Here is a 15,625-nt window from a genome sequence, read left to right as displayed (position 1 = left end):
AGAATATTTCATTCATTCAGATCTAGGATGTGTTATTTGAGTGTTTCCTTTATTTTGTTGAGCGGTATATATTGAATTTTATAGCATTTGTAATTGTTGCTTGCTAATAAATCAAAACAGATTTCTCACTAGAGGATACATGAAGATTTACCTATCCTTTTAGTCAAGTTAATGGTTCTTCTAACCCAGTGCATCAAGGACTCATCTTCGGAGAGGGGCGGCATACAAATCTAATAAAAAATTATTATTATTATTATTATTATTATTATTATTATTATTATTATTATTATTATATATCTGAAGGTTGTAGCCCTGAAATGGGAAAATATTCAGCATGGTTTCGGCACCATCAGCTATGTTTATGAACATTCTAAGATGTGTTCATTAATATAACTGAAGGAGTTGCAGCATTAAGTAAGTAGATCTCTGGAGAGTTGAGGCAATTGGGTACTGTGGTGGTTTTTTATTATTACCATGGTGCTTCAGAGTAAGCTTGAGCCAGTAAGCTTAAGCCAGTTTGACATGGCACAATTTCTTCAAAAAGAAATTATAGGTGTCACTCTTCCCAAATAAGTGTTACGACACAGTGAATTCTAGAATGCATCAAATGATTAGTATGACAAATAAGTTAAATGATTAACTGCAGATATTAAAATATTAAATTTTATTCCAATTTTATTTGTAAAATAAAAAGGTAGCCCTCACTGTAACTCTTAATAAAATATGTGCTCTGTTAAATTCTAGAAACAGCTCAGTATGATAAGGAGTACTTAATAGAATTGTCAGAATTACTCTTGTTCTTCAGAGATCTGATTCCCACAATATGTGCGGAAGAAATATAAACAGAAGCATCAATAAGGTTTATTTTAACTAGTTTTTAAAGCAGCTAGTGATGTTCCATTTACTTACCCATTAGGAAATACTACATAATATTAACTTTGCAACTGAAAATATTTTATCCAAATTGTTATATGAAAATTCTGGCATGTAAAAAGTAAAAAAAACCACACCATTGTTTTATATATTAGATGTCAAGAATGGTGAAAAAAAGCTAACAAATTCAAAATTGCTGTTTGAATAGAACAGTAATGGAGATTCTATATAATATTAAACATATACCGTACTTTTAAACTAGAATCATTTTTCAAAATATCTTTTGAATTTTCTATTATTAATTGATACTAGATAAAGAGTGCAAATGCAGATAATTCAGCAGTTCACTAATATTTAATGCCTAATGCCCATATCTAATCTAACTTCTTTGCCAAGTAAATACTATTTTTAAGTTAGAGTTAAAGTACTTAGTGATTTAATTTACCACAATTTCTACTCTTAATAATACACATTAGAACCAATTAGGGCTCTTAATAGCCATTACCAAAACAAACTTGTCTACATCCTGTGATTGGCTGATAGGATGAAAATTAAATACAATCTGTTGGTCAAAGAAATGAAGAAGGCCAAAATTGTGCTCATGATTTCCCCAGCTAGAGAGTTCATGAGTATTTCATAACCTGTGCTTTTATTTGTACAGATAGGTCTCTATCCTCGGTTTGCATTTAAGTCAGATAGATATTCTACTTTGATGACATGGAACCCTTGCCTCAGGTAGCAGACTCATGATATTGCTTATTTACACATATTCATACACCAATAACTGTAGGTAAAATTTACCTTTTTCACTCATCAATGGGTGAAGATCCAGTGAGTAAGGATACAGACTTTTGGGCAGGATAGTTGGTGCATATTCAGCTATATCATAGCAATTATTATTTATTAAATTTCTTTGCCAGTTTCAAGCTACTCTGAGCAGCTTAAAGTGTGATAAAATATGCAAATGTGAAGATAATTATAAATATAAAAACAGACAAACTTATAAAAAGTTTAAAATCCACCCTCCCCCCCAACCCCAACCCCCCACACCTGGGTTTGGAGTATATAGGTGGCGGTGCCTTCTCTGTTACTGCACCAAGCATCTCCAGCCAGCAGGTTCTACTTCAGGATTCCAAGCCAACTAGCATAGCCAAGTTTTAAGTCTTTCTTATTTTGAGGCTAAAAGAGAGGTGGCAGACATCACCTCCTTCGAAAAGGCAGGGGCTGTGCTAGAAAAGGCTCTTCTGGATCCCACCAGCCAATATTAGTGAAGACTGGATAGAAGCATTTATACATTGTACATGGGTTTGGTGGATGTTACACCCTTCAAATGTGTGGAACACCAGTTTGGGAGGCATCTACAATAAAAACTTCATCGTTATTGCTTCATAGCCAGCTAGTGCTTTTGGACTTTGCGGTCCCTGACTTCCTTGCTGCATATACAGTAACTGAATTGTGGTTTTCAGTATCTTAAAGCGTGTTGCAAAGCTTTCACTTTCTCAATTTTCCTTTTTCAATTATGTTTTAAATCACACTCCCATTTTTGAAAATGTCTTGTTTGAGTTTAGGCATGAATATATAGACCTTTTGTAACAGTTCTCTATTTAAATAAAATTTTGATGGTATAGTGCTCTATTTCTATTCAGTAATTACAAAGATTATGTTGATTTAGAATTAGGATTCAGGGTCACCTCATTTCTGATCAGTTCCTTAATCAGCATGGTACAGACTCTTAGATGATCACTACATTTCATCTGTTTGGTTATCACTACATTTTCTGTGTGATTTGATGGCTGCATTTGTCCAGCCTGCATAAGAATAACTGAAACCATATATTAGTATGGGCCTTTTCCCTTTCATTCCCATCTCAGTATCATTTTTAAAAAGAGTCTTTATCAATTAATATTCTTTTCCAGAGAAAACAAAAATGAAAAACTTGAGAACAGGTTGAAAAGGGATCCTTCTTTCATTTATAATGCATATTTATATTGTTAACTTGTGGTTGGCTCTGGCCCAGCTCCTGCCCCAGGGAATAGGGAGATGGATGCAGGGGAAAATGCAACATGTCACAGGCCTGTGTTATTGCCGACAGAATCAGTTCAGAGTTTAGTTTCCTCGGACGAAGAAGGTGGGAGTGACTCGGCAGAGGAAGGCTTGGCACACAGCCCAGGCAGTCACTCTCCCTTATCTTCCGTTGATTCAGATGATGACATTTTGGACCCACGCAAGTGCAGAATTATGCGGAGAAGAGACCAAATAAGAACATATTACAGGAAATAAGGGAGGCCACCTGTGTTTGGGTGGGGCTCCAGTAATTAGGGCCACTGCTATAAATAGCAGCATGTGGGTTTGGCCGTTGTGGAAGAATACCTGATTGGAGTTCATCAGGAATCTTGTGTTGCTGGATTTTGTTGCTTTTTCACGCTTTTGAAACCAAAGCAGAGCAGTGTGTGTGTGTCTCACTTTGTTGGAAGAAGAAGGGGTGTGAAGTTTCTTCACAGCTGCTAGCTAAGTACTTAATGACTGCTTAAGGGAAATTGTACAGACTACCTGGTTGTTTTGGGAAGAGTGCTGTTTGCAATACAAAAAGAGTGCTTTGTTTATTTTGACTTTTGTGATAAAGAACATTGTTTTGAATTTTCAAACGTGTGTGTCTAAAATGTGTACCCTTAAATTTTTGGAAGGCTCCTATCAGAGAGCCCGGCAGAACATTAACTATGTACTAATTAATGCTTAATAAGTTGTACATGACAAGTTGTGAACAATCAGATTCAAAGTGTATATAATTAAATGCTTGAAAATAATTTCCTTAATTTCCTCCTTGTATCCAATTTCTTTTTTAAAAGGCTCTTCCTTCTTCTATGGTGATAGTAGCAATTTACTGCCCAGTGATAGCCACTCTCTTCATTGTTCTGAAGATGATAAACTACCGTCTTCACAGAGCACTTGATGAAGGTGAGATTGTGGAGAGAAATGCCAGTGAGCATATGGACAGGAGTGCAAAAGCAGAGCAGAATAACTCTTCTACCAAGAGAAGGGACAGTAATGGACCCAGGTAAGAAATCTTCAGTGTGACCATTTTTGGTCACTATTTATATTCCTGTATTTATATTTATTTGTATTTATTTATTTATATTCTGAAATTATTTTTTTAAAGTTTTATTTTTTTATCCTGCCTTTATTATTTTTATAAATAACTGTTTATAAATATTCCTTCCTACTCCTATTTTCATCACAACAACAACCTAGTGAGGGAGTTGGGTCAAGAAAGAATGACTGTCCCAAAGTCATCTAGCTGGCTTTCATGCCTACAGCGGGACTATAACTCCCAATCTCCTGGTTTTAGTCTAATGCCTTAACCAGTGGACCTAAGTAACGATTCATTCTTTCTTGTAGACTACAAGACTTGTTTTTTCATATTATGGCCTATCTGCCACTTTATTCATAGCTGCAGATTATTTTATTTACCGACTTTATTTGGAAGCCATTCTGTACAAAAGATAAGTGGATCGGTCCAGGTTCAGCCTAAACAGAGATTCAGACTTTCCCTTGAAACAAATTGCAGTTTGTTTCATCCTCATTTTAATTTCCTATCTGTAGGATATTATAGCCCCAACAATAACTTTTCTTATTCCCATGATTCAAGAAGATAGACAAGTTGGGTGAGGGAGAAACTGAAACCCTTATTTACATACTGTATCTCTTTTCATTAGTCAGTGCTTATAGCAGTTGTTCCTCGCTTTAAATTAGCCTCCAGAGCACAAAGCATGATCACTCGTGCTTGGTCAGCTCACGTAAGGACTTATGCAATGTATTCTACATAAGGCTGCCCCTGAAGAGCATCAATAGACAATAATTGTTGAAGAATGTGGCAACACAGGCAATTACAGTGATCCCTCGGTTAGCGCGGGGGTTACGTTCCAAGACCTCCCGCGCTAACCGATTTCCGCGTTATACTGGATGCGGAAGTAAAAAACCTTCTGCGCATGCGCGCCCTGGCCGCACATGCGCAGAAGGTGGAGCGACGCAAATTCGGAGGCTGGCAATGCAATGGTGATTTTTCCGGGCTCCTTGCCGCTACCCCCCGCCCGCCCGATTCGCCCCGCTCACCGTCATTCTTAAAAGCTCTGAAGGACGAAAGGAATGGAGAATTGCCAGAGCGCCATGAGAACAACAAACTGGAGGATGTGGATGGTGAACCGCGGGCCGCCTCGCCTACGCTCTCCGGACTGGCGGCGGCTGAAAGAGAGTCCAACCCGAGGGGCGCCGGGCCGAGAAGCGGCGACGCGGGCTGGCCGGCCCGAGGCGCCTCGACCCCGCGTCCTCCCCTCTGCTTTCCGCGGCGTTTGGTCTCGCCCGCGCCTCCGCTCCCTGCCATGTTCCTTGCCGCCGCCCCCCTCCCCTTCCTCCCGCTCTGTATTTACAATGGGGCGAGGTTCCGCAATCCCCTCTTCGGGCTTTTTAAAGAGAGAAGGGCGGAGTCTTTTCCGGACCTATTCGAAGCGGTGGGAGGGAAAGGAGAGAAAGACGCGTACCCGCCGATTCCCTCCAGCGGAGGGATACGGACTTTGGACCTTCGCCTTCCGCCCGCTCTCCCGACAGGCACTAAACTTGCACGGCCGGCGCCGGGGAGAAGTTGCAAGTTTAGTGCCTGTCGGGAGAGCGGGCGGAAGGCGCGAGGATTTCCCGGCTGGCTCGCGCGGGAGCCCCCTTCAGGAGTTGCTGCCGCCGCTCCGCAACCCGCTCGCGGCACCCCCTCAGGTCGCCGCCCCGATGCGGCCGCAGTAAAGCGCGGGGGAGGCAGGCTGCTGCGCCGCCACCCTCCAGGAGACGCGGGGCCCGACCCCCCCAACCGCCCCCAGGCGAGCTTAAGAGAGGCAGCGGCGGAAACAACAGCCAGCAGCAACAGCAGCAGCCCCCGCCGCCGCGGAGGGTCTCCAACGTGGGCTCCCTGCTGCTCCCCCCCTCGGCTCCCCCCCTTACCAGCCCCGCCGCGGAAGGCTCCATTCTGTTCCCTGCCGGCCCGATTGAGCGGCCGGCGGTCTCCATTCAGGGAACAGAATAAAAAAAAAATTTTTTTTTTTTAAAAATTTTTTTTAAATAATATTTTAATATTTTATTTTTTAAATAATATTTTTTGAAAAACCGCATTGCAGCGTTTCGCGCTAATCGAGAACGCGCAAGTCGAGGGACCACTGTATAAGCATTCCTCATTTTGCACATGTTTTATCAGGGATGGCGAACCTTTTTTTCCTTGGGTGCCGAAAGAACATGCAGGCGCACTATTGTGCATGCCCACACCCATAATTCAATGCCTAGGGAGGGCAAAAACAGATTACCCTACACCCCCCCCCCCCGGAGGCCCTCTAGAGGCTGGAAAAAGCCTGTTTCCCAACTTCTGGTGGGCCCAGTAGGCTCTTGTTTCGCCCTCCCCAGGCTCCAAAGGCTTCCCTGGAGCTAGGGGAAGGTAAAAATGCCCTCCCCCATCCCTCAGGAGGTTCTCTGGAAGCCAGAAATGTCCTCCCAAAGCCTCTGTGTGAGCCAAAAATCAGTTGGCCGGCACACACATGCACATTGGAGCTGAGCTAGGGCAACGACTCGCGTGCCAGCAGATATGGCTCCACGTGCCACCTGTGGCACCCGTGCCATAGGTTCGCCATCACTATGTTATATCTTTGTTCTGCAACCTGTATTAGCTATCGGTAAACAAAGTACTGGGTATTACCTAAAAAGCTCTTTATGACATGAGGCCAGGATATTTGAAGGACCACCTCTCAATGATTGTTTCTCCCTGTTCTATGAAATCTGCTTGCCTGGATATGCTTTAGGTGCCATGTGCCTTTACAATTGTAGTGCCTTTTCATTACCAGCTAAAATTAGCTTGACCCCTTACCCTGCTGGCATTCCAGAAAGCATTTAAGACTTTTTGGCTTAAGTGGGGGTTGGTATTTTGTGAGACTTGGTTCATTATTTTTATTTCTGTGTTTTATTCTTGGCTGCTGTTTCTGTTTAGTTGGTTTATTTATATTGATGAATTTTATATTTTGTTTGCTACCTAGGTTCACTTTGGCAAGAGTGTGGCTATAAATTAAAATGAATAAATAAATTCCAATTTGTACAAACTGAAAATAGAACAGAACAAAAGCATTATAAAATATTTGTATGGCTCTCCTTGCATTTCAATAAGATCTTAAAAAGTGGCTACGTCCCCAAGTCCTCGTTTAAAATGAGTGATGGGTCCTGTGTGCCCCCCTCAAAATAATCACTGACTTTTCCTGGACTTCTAATGATGTTTTTTGTTTTTATTGTGCATTTTATAAACTACTGAGTTATAGAAGATTGATTTATACTTTAAACTTACTATGCTGGCTTGTGTTCTTCAGAGTTCCCGTTCAGTATTTATTCTGTATAAAGTCTCTATTCCTATTGTTAAAAATAGTAGAAAATAATACATGGAATTGTCCTTGATTATTGAGCTAAAATCATTATGTGTTATTATGGGTTGCAATATGCTTATATTTGTGGGCTTCATAAGAATATATTCACTCTGAATCCATTATATAGGCTATAGAGTCTAAAGAGTAACACTTGAAACCCCAATATTTTCAAAAAGGTCCCTTCATTTTTCTGCATGAATGTGCAGGTACATATGGACTTTTGCCACAAAAAGTGCCTGTAATGAGTATGTGTGAAACTTTTTACTTTTTTATTCCTCTCAATCCCAGCAACTGATTTCCTGCTAAGGATACAAAAGTACCCATGAGATTGGGATTCTAAAGCATGACAGTTATGTGGGTAGATAGCTGGCTCAAAAAAACCTATCATCAAGGATTCATCATCAACAGCAGCAGAAAAATATCAAACAGGGAACCATATGGCTTAGTCTTACAGTCTTCTGTATTCATTAGTGCATATGTAAAAAAATGTGTGGGACAGCTAGTAACCAACAACAATCTTGATTGGTTAGAGAAATGAACTGAAAGTAATGGAATAAAATCGAATACAGAAAGCAGCAAAGTTTTACATCTGAAAAGCAAAAATCAAATGCAGCAATATAGCACAGAGGTTGTCTTGGCTAGGGTGCAATACAGTACTTGAGAAAAAGACTTCAAAGTAGTAGTTGAATGCTACTGATAATGAGTCAGCAGGATGATGTGCTTGCAAAAATAAAGACAAAAATGTAAAGGCTTTAAAGGTCATAACCAATATCTTGAAGGGGCTGGGTGAGATCATCTGTCACCATGGACTGATATATCATCAATATGCTGATGATACTTGCTGTGCTTGGAAGCTGTTAGGAGCTGGATGTGAAGCAATGGACTGAAACTGAACCCTGGCAAGACAGAGTGGCTTTGGATTTGGGGTTTCAATGGAAAATTGCTATTTTTGGTCTTGGATAGGATGGCATTGCCCCAAACAGACCGCATGTGTAATCTGGAGAGTTTCCTGGATTCATGATTCCTGCGTGAGGAGCATGTTGCAGTCATGGCTGGGGTGGTGGGGAACTGCACACTTACAAGTTGTGCAGCAACTATGCCCTTTCCTGGACCAACAATACCTACCCATAGCCACTCATGCTGTAGTTACCTCCCATCTTGACTATTGCAATGCACTCTACACGGGTTGTAGGACTGTCCTTGAAAAGCATCCAAAAGCTGCTGCTGGTTCAATATACAGTGGCCTGCATGGTTTTTGCAGACCTAGATGTGCACATGTATTACCTCTTCTGCAGAAACTGCATTGGCTGCAGATTAGTTTCCACGTGCAGTTTTGGGTGCTGTTTGTCACCTTTAAAGCCCTTTGTGATTTGAGACCGGGTTATCTGAGGGACCATATTTTGCCTGTTACATCTACCTGACCCTTATTCCCTTTGGAATAAGGAGCCCTACAGAAATTAAACTTGCCGCCGCTCTTCATTCTTTCATAAGACCTTGAAGATCCCAGAGTGGGATAGAACCCATCAAATGGCTTAACTTACTGTTTGTTGTTCTGTGAGTAGAGTGGGGAGGTGGTGGTGGTGGTATTATTATTATTATTATTATTATTATTATTATTATTGCTGCTGCTGCTGCTACTACTACTACTACTACTACTACTATTATTCTGTACTGTGTTATTACTGCTTGCAGGCTACTTCACTTCAGAGTCACGGTGAGTCAATAGGTGGACATAAATAAATAAATAGGCTGCACTCATCAGACGTATAGCCAGTGAAGTTTGTGGAGAAGAGGTGTAATATGGGCCAGTCTAGGGGCCCCAAAGACTGTCCTTACTGCTACATTTTGAACCAGATGAAGCTTCCAAATGGATATCGGGTAGCCCCATGTAGAGTGCATTGCAGTAATCCAGACAAGAGATGACCAGGGCTTGAGGAACTGGGCACAAGGAGTTATAATTCAGGAAAGGTCACAGCTGGTGCACTAATTGGAGCTGTGCAAAAGATCTCCTAGTCATGCCTGCCACCCACTCTTTTGGTAGGAGATGTGAGTCCAGGAAAACCCACTTTCTTGTTGACTTGTGGTCTCCCCTCGTGAAGCAACTGTCTGGAGTATTGTGAGTGATCTCAAGTCTTCTTGTCCCAAGAGAAATTAGGAAGAGCCTGTCTATTTGCTGGGTCTTCATTCTGTCACATTTAGTTTGTTCTGCTTTTAGCACAGACATCTTGAGTTTGCCATGTCTTCCCCACAAGTGTCTATCTTCATCTTCCAATCTAGCTTTCCTTAAATTCACTATATAGATTGATTGATTAAATAAAAGAAGAGTCACACTCTTTCGCCCAGCTGGAGCAGTTTATTTTACCATGTTCTGCTGTGCTGTGGTTTTCTGATTTGTATATACAGTACTGTATATGGTTTTGATGAGAACATTTGGATGTCCTGGGATTCCTATTTTTCTGAGCATATTCAATAACAGCTTGATATGATTAACACAATCATGTCAAGCACAAGCATGCACAGACGCATACATGAACACTGAAACCCTGAACATTAAAAGTTAACAACAACAGCAACAAAACGGGATGGAGCTTGGATCTTCTTCTTAGTCTATTAACCATCTCCAGAGTAGGACACTCCTATTGGGACCCCAATCCAATCGGCAGAGCCAGGTTTTTAGGCCTTTTTCAGAAAGCCAAGGGGGTGATGGTGGGTCTCATCTCAAATAGCACAATGTTCCAGGGTGAGGGAGCCACAGCAGAAAAGGCTTTTCTCCTGTCAGCCATTGTATCATTCTCTAGTCTGGTTATACATTTTACTGATTCTTTTTCCGTTGATTTCTATATTTCTGTGGGTTATTTCACCAGTTCCTGTACCCTTCCAACTTGGTAATGACTGGAGTGTTGATCTTACTTTATCTTCTAATACTAGAGGTTCTTATACAGTATTGCAATATACACCTTTTTTTAAGCATATCTATTTAGAATCTTGTTAATTCAGAGATCTTCTGCACTTTTTTGAGAATAATTACTTTTTGGATTCGTCTTAGGGGCATTTTTATGAAGAATAAGTTAGATATAAAACATTATAATAATATAAAGAAGCTTATTCTTATTTGGATATAGAAGAGATTGAACAACTCTTGATATTTTGCTAACTAAAATTTTTTGATTATAACATTGAATTTGATGTGGTTTCAGCAGATGTATTGAGTATTAACAATACTGGCAATTGAAGAAACTTCTAATATATCCTTTGGTGTAACTTGACATAGATAACCAAAATAATACTTTAAAATTTCTTATATTTTAGTGATCCAGGTGGAGGGATTGAGATGTCAGAGTTTATTAGAGAAGCCACACCTCCAGTAGGATGCAGTTCCCGAAATTCTTTTGCTGGTCTAGATCTAAATAACCAGGTAAGAACTGTTTGGGGACACATGCCTTTTTAAAGTTAAATTCAGCTGAGCCAAATAACAATATGCTTTAATGTTTGGAATTTTTATTTTATCATCATTTGTTTTAGTTTATTGAGGATCTGTTACTTCCTTTGCTTTTTGCCAACTTCCAGGATTTTAATATCGTACATTTCTTACTGCAATATCATACACTTGTTAAGTTCCACAGTATTATACATTTGTTAAATTCTTTCAAAGTGTTTGTTTTTTATTTACATAATTTGTTGAAGTTATTCTGGTAAAGAAACCATTATTTTTGTTGTTATTGTCTGCAGTTGTTCAACATTGGTCTGATTGGATTCTGTGAATCATTGTATGTTCATATATTTGGATGTCTGTAGGTATTATCAATTGCAGCTATTTATGCATTATTGTTGTGAGTGGTATTAATATTTCACATTATTCAAAATTCCAAAATATATTTTATGAAAGGAGCAAAAATAGCACAGTGATTTGGGAGAAGGAGCAACTATATGATTAATTTGCAGTAGATAATAGCTTAAAATTTTGTGTTTACAAAATAATCTTTTTTTAAAGATTTTTTTTAAAAAAAGCTAAAAGTACTATTCCTATTATTCTATTAATAAAGGAGATTTTAATTATTTACTCCAGTTATCCCAATTTTGCCTAAGAAGGTAAATGACTGGTGCAACTCATTTCTTTCCTTTTAGATTGGATCAGGTTTATCTCGTCATGGAACTGCAGGTACCATTAAAGGTAACATTCTAATTTTCATCTTTGAATAACCTCAGCAGATGCATTAGTATTAAAAGGATTTTCCGTTATATTGTTGATAGGTGCAAAAAAATAAAGCACAATATAAGATACAGATAAATTGTTATTGATCCTTGAGCACTGACAAGAAAATACAGAATATCATTACTTACTTTAAATTTTAATTTTTTTTTACCCTAAAATTGATGTCCCAGGAATTCTTTCCCTTTGCTTTTCCAGGATGGAAACCTATTCATCTAGAATGTCTTCAAAAGTATTTCCAAGTAGAAACTAGTTTGAACTTTCACAGTTCTAGTTATATGCAATGATATTTATAGACCATATTCATGCCTTTGGCAATATTGCCAGTAATTAAAGATGATAATGCAACAGTGACAAATATCTGTAGTTTGGATGTAAGATGAGAGTTCATTCTGTGAGTTTGTGGGTTTGTCTCTCAATGTTTTGTTACCAGGCTAGGTAACATCTTCAGCAAAGTCATTATCTAGTCTGGTAACAAAACGTTTGGAAGCCAACTCACAAACTTGGAGAACAAACCTCCACTTTCACGGATGGTATTATTTCATCTTAAACTCTGCAATAATTCTTGTTTCCTGATATAGTTAAATGAACTACCAACCCAATCTCTATAGTGCTTCTTCAGATCACAACTTCCATGTTCATAAAGTTGATCAGGCCATACAGGTTTTCCCTCCTTGCCATATTATTTGATGCACTAAATCTGTTCCAGTCTTTGGTTTTCATTTGGAAATGTAATGGTTTATTTCTTTATGCAAATGTATTATAAAATTTCATTTAATTGAACCCGAGGTGGTGGTTTACAGTAATATCATATAAATTAAAAACAGCTAATGCAGCAAAATGAACTACAGTGATCCCTCGATTATCGCGAGGGTTCCGTTCCAAGACCCCTCGCGATAATCGATTTTTCGCGATGTAGGGTTGCGGAAGTAAAAACACCATCTGCGCATGCGCGCCCTTTTTTTTTTCATGGCTGTGCATGCGCAGATGGTGGAGTTTGCGTGGGTGGCGGGGAAGACCCAGGGAAGGTTCCTTCGGCCGCCCAGCAGCTGATCTGCTCAGCAGCGCAGCAGCAGCGAGCAGACGAAGATCGGGGTTTCCCCTTTGCGTGGGCGGCGGGGAAACCCCGATCTTCGTCTGCTCGCTGCTGCTGCGGCCGCCCAGCAGCTGATCTGCTCGGCAGCGCAGCAGCAGCGAGCAGACGAAGATCGGGGTTTCCCCGCCGCCCACGCAAAGGGGAAACCCCGATTCGGCTCCTCGCTGCGCTGCCGAGCAGATCAGCTGCTGGGCGGCCGAAGGAACCTTCCCTGGGTCTTCCTCGCTGATGCCCCCGCTCGCCCGCCCGCCCGCCCGCCGCCCGCCGCCCGCCAGCAAGAGGGGGAGAGATAGAGAAAGAGAGAGAAGGAAAGAAAGAGATGAGAGAGGGAGGAAGAGAGTGTGAGAGAGGAAGAAGCAAGATAGAGAAAGAGAGAGAGAAAGAAAGATGAGAAAGGAAGGAAGAGAGTGACGTCATCGGGTGGGAAAAATCGCGATATAGCGTTTCGCGAAGAACGAGATCGCGAAAATCGAGGGATCACTGTACTGTATTTTCTGGAGTATAAAACGCAACTTTTTCATCCCTAAAAGTGGCTGGAAATTTTATACTCTGAATGTAGTTTTTTCAAAGCTTTTTCCCCCTAGCCCTAACTTGGTGCTAATGATCTTATTTATTTATTTATTTATTCAATTTTTATGCCGCCCTTCTCCTTAGACTCAGGGCGGCTTACAACATGTTAGCAATAGCACTTTTGTAACAGAGCTAGGCTATTGCCCCCACAATCCGGGTCCTCATTTTACCCACCTCGGAAGGATGGAAGGCTGAGTCAACCTTGAGCCGGTGATGAGATTTGAACCGCTGACCTTCAGATCTACAAGTCAGCTTCAGTGGCCTGCAGTACAGCACTCTACCTGCTGCGCCACCCCGGCTTCCTACTCCCTCTGAAGCAGTTTTTCCTGCTCTAAGTCTTTGCAGGCTTGTTTTCATTCCTACTCCCTCTGAAAAAGGCTTTTTCAGCCTTAACCAGGGGATAAAATAATGTGCTGAAACTGAAAAAGACTAAGGGCGCTAGCCAGATGAATAGCTGGTAGGTAGATTTTTTTCCTATTTTCTTCCCCCAAAACTAAGGCGCATCTTATAAAAAATATGGTAATGTGCATCATTGGTATTCAACTGCTCTATATAATAATAAAGTCTTAACATTTTCTGAAAAATAGGTAGTTAGGAACATTTCCTAACTTAGGAGAAAGTATAGAAAGTTTCAGGGCTTGGGGCCAACAAGAAGACATTTGGTTATTTTCCATCTTCTTCACTTGGCATGGGGCCAAGGCCTTCAATTTAGTTTCCTTTAAATAATGCATAAGGTGAACCAAATCTTCTTGGGGATATATTGTTGAATGAACTTGTTTTGTTGATATAAGGAATTACATTAAAACATGTCCTTGGTCCCTGCTGATTGCTCCTCCATGTGTGTGATTTTGTATGGAAGAATGGATTGAAGAATTACAGGTCATTAGTATAATTGCAGACAGAGCATTTAAAGGTGTTACTCATTGCTCTTTCATCCTTATATGAAGGGTGAGACTTATTTTAGTTTTAAGCATGTAGTGACCATTTGGGATTTCATTTGCAACATATATCTTCACAATATCATATATGAGAGTTGTTTTCATGCGATCCTCTTATAGGGATTATCTGGGGCTGTTCACTGGAAATAGTAAGGTAAGCCCTGTATATTATGAAGTCTCCCAGACTGCAGCTGGCCTCCCTGTTGTAAATTCTTCAGCTTCTTGAATAGTGGATGCAACACTAGGAAATTCTCTTAGTCTTCCATGATGTGTCTTTTCTCTTCATCAGTTTTGTTGCTGCATATTAGCCAGCAACATAATGCAATTTAATATGGTGGAGATGGCCTATTATCTTTTGGTTTTCTTAGATGTGCTGTCACAGTGTAGTTGTGCACTAATACAACAGGAGTATGCAATAGTGACCCTGCTGATGTAATACAAATTAGAGTATACAGTTCAGATCATTTATAACACTATGTAGAGAATTAAAAACACTTTTTAAATTTTATTTTCCTTTTGACATATAGGGTGGTGCTTTCTTAGCTAATATTATTTCTACTCCTTAGGTGATACAGACACTGCAAAGACTTCTGATGATATCAGTTTGAGTCTTGGCCAGAGTTCTAGTCTTTGTAAAGAAGGGAGTGAAGAACAAGGTATGTATGTCTTGTTCAACCTGTTATGTGTTATATCCATGTTCCTTTTTTTAGTAAAACAAATGATAACTGTCTTAATTTTGTATTTGCAAAATAATAGTCATTTAACTGTAACTTGCTGTATTAACTGATCATTTTATCTGTTATATAATTGAGCCTAAAGTTATGGTGATTACATCTGAAGTCTTTTGCTATTCTAAAGTCTTAAATTTTTTCTAGCAAACCTCAGAGTGTTAGATGTGTGATAAGTATTTTTCTCTGTGGATTCATATTCTAGTGATATGAATCTTAATGAAAGTAGCTTGCAAAGAGTCAGAGTTAAATACTTTAAAAAAAAGATTTCTCTTCAACAAATGTGATGAAGTGATTTTCACACATATCCATATGTTATATTTTGCATGCTTACAGATCTGCAGTCAAGTGAGCTAATACACTTAGCACAACATTCATGCAATATTAATGACTTGTTTTTGTTATCTGGACTTCCTCAAAAATTTAACTTATTGTAATTATCAAGACTAATTGCTTACAGTATTTTTATTGACATTATTTTATTATTTAACTATGGGGGCATGATGGCTCAGTTGGTAAAGACTCTGAGCTTGTCAGCTGGAAAGTTGACAGCCCAGGTTTGAGACCCAAGTGCCACATGACGGAGTAAGCTTTTGCCCCCCCGCCCCCCCCAGCTCTTGCTCTTGATAAGTAAGGGAGTGCATTTTCAGTTTCCTTCATACACCTATGACCCCCATCTCTACCCCTTTCACTGCTACTCTCCAAGTTGGGCACTGTGGCTCAGGGCATCTTGCTTCACCACAGCCCTGTGACTGTAGGAAGGGCATAGATGG

At 40.0% G+C, this 15,625-nt stretch overlaps 1 protein-coding gene across 4 annotated transcripts in view; it reads left to right on the top strand.

The window, feature by feature from the left end:
* PCNX1 (pecanex 1) overlaps window positions 1-15,625 on the top strand; it is a 116,562-nt gene that overhangs the window by 11,801 nt on the left and 89,136 nt on the right. For all 4 annotated transcript variants that reach the window (XM_070758419.1, XM_070758428.1, XM_070758409.1 and 1 more), the window contains exons 2-5: window positions 3,720-3,928; window positions 10,620-10,725; window positions 11,436-11,481; window positions 14,691-14,780. In XM_070758419.1, the coding sequence (XP_070614520.1) occupies window positions 3,720-3,928; window positions 10,620-10,725; window positions 11,436-11,481; window positions 14,691-14,780 (451 nt within the window). The remainder of the gene's footprint in view (window positions 1-3,719; window positions 3,929-10,619; window positions 10,726-11,435; window positions 11,482-14,690; window positions 14,781-15,625) is intronic.

The sequence above is a fragment of the Erythrolamprus reginae genome, chromosome 1, assembly GCF_031021105.1.
Source record: "Erythrolamprus reginae isolate rEryReg1 chromosome 1, rEryReg1.hap1, whole genome shotgun sequence".
Lineage (NCBI taxonomy): Eukaryota > Metazoa > Chordata > Lepidosauria > Squamata > Dipsadidae > Erythrolamprus > Erythrolamprus reginae.
This window is presented reverse-complemented; position numbering and strand designations above follow the sequence as displayed.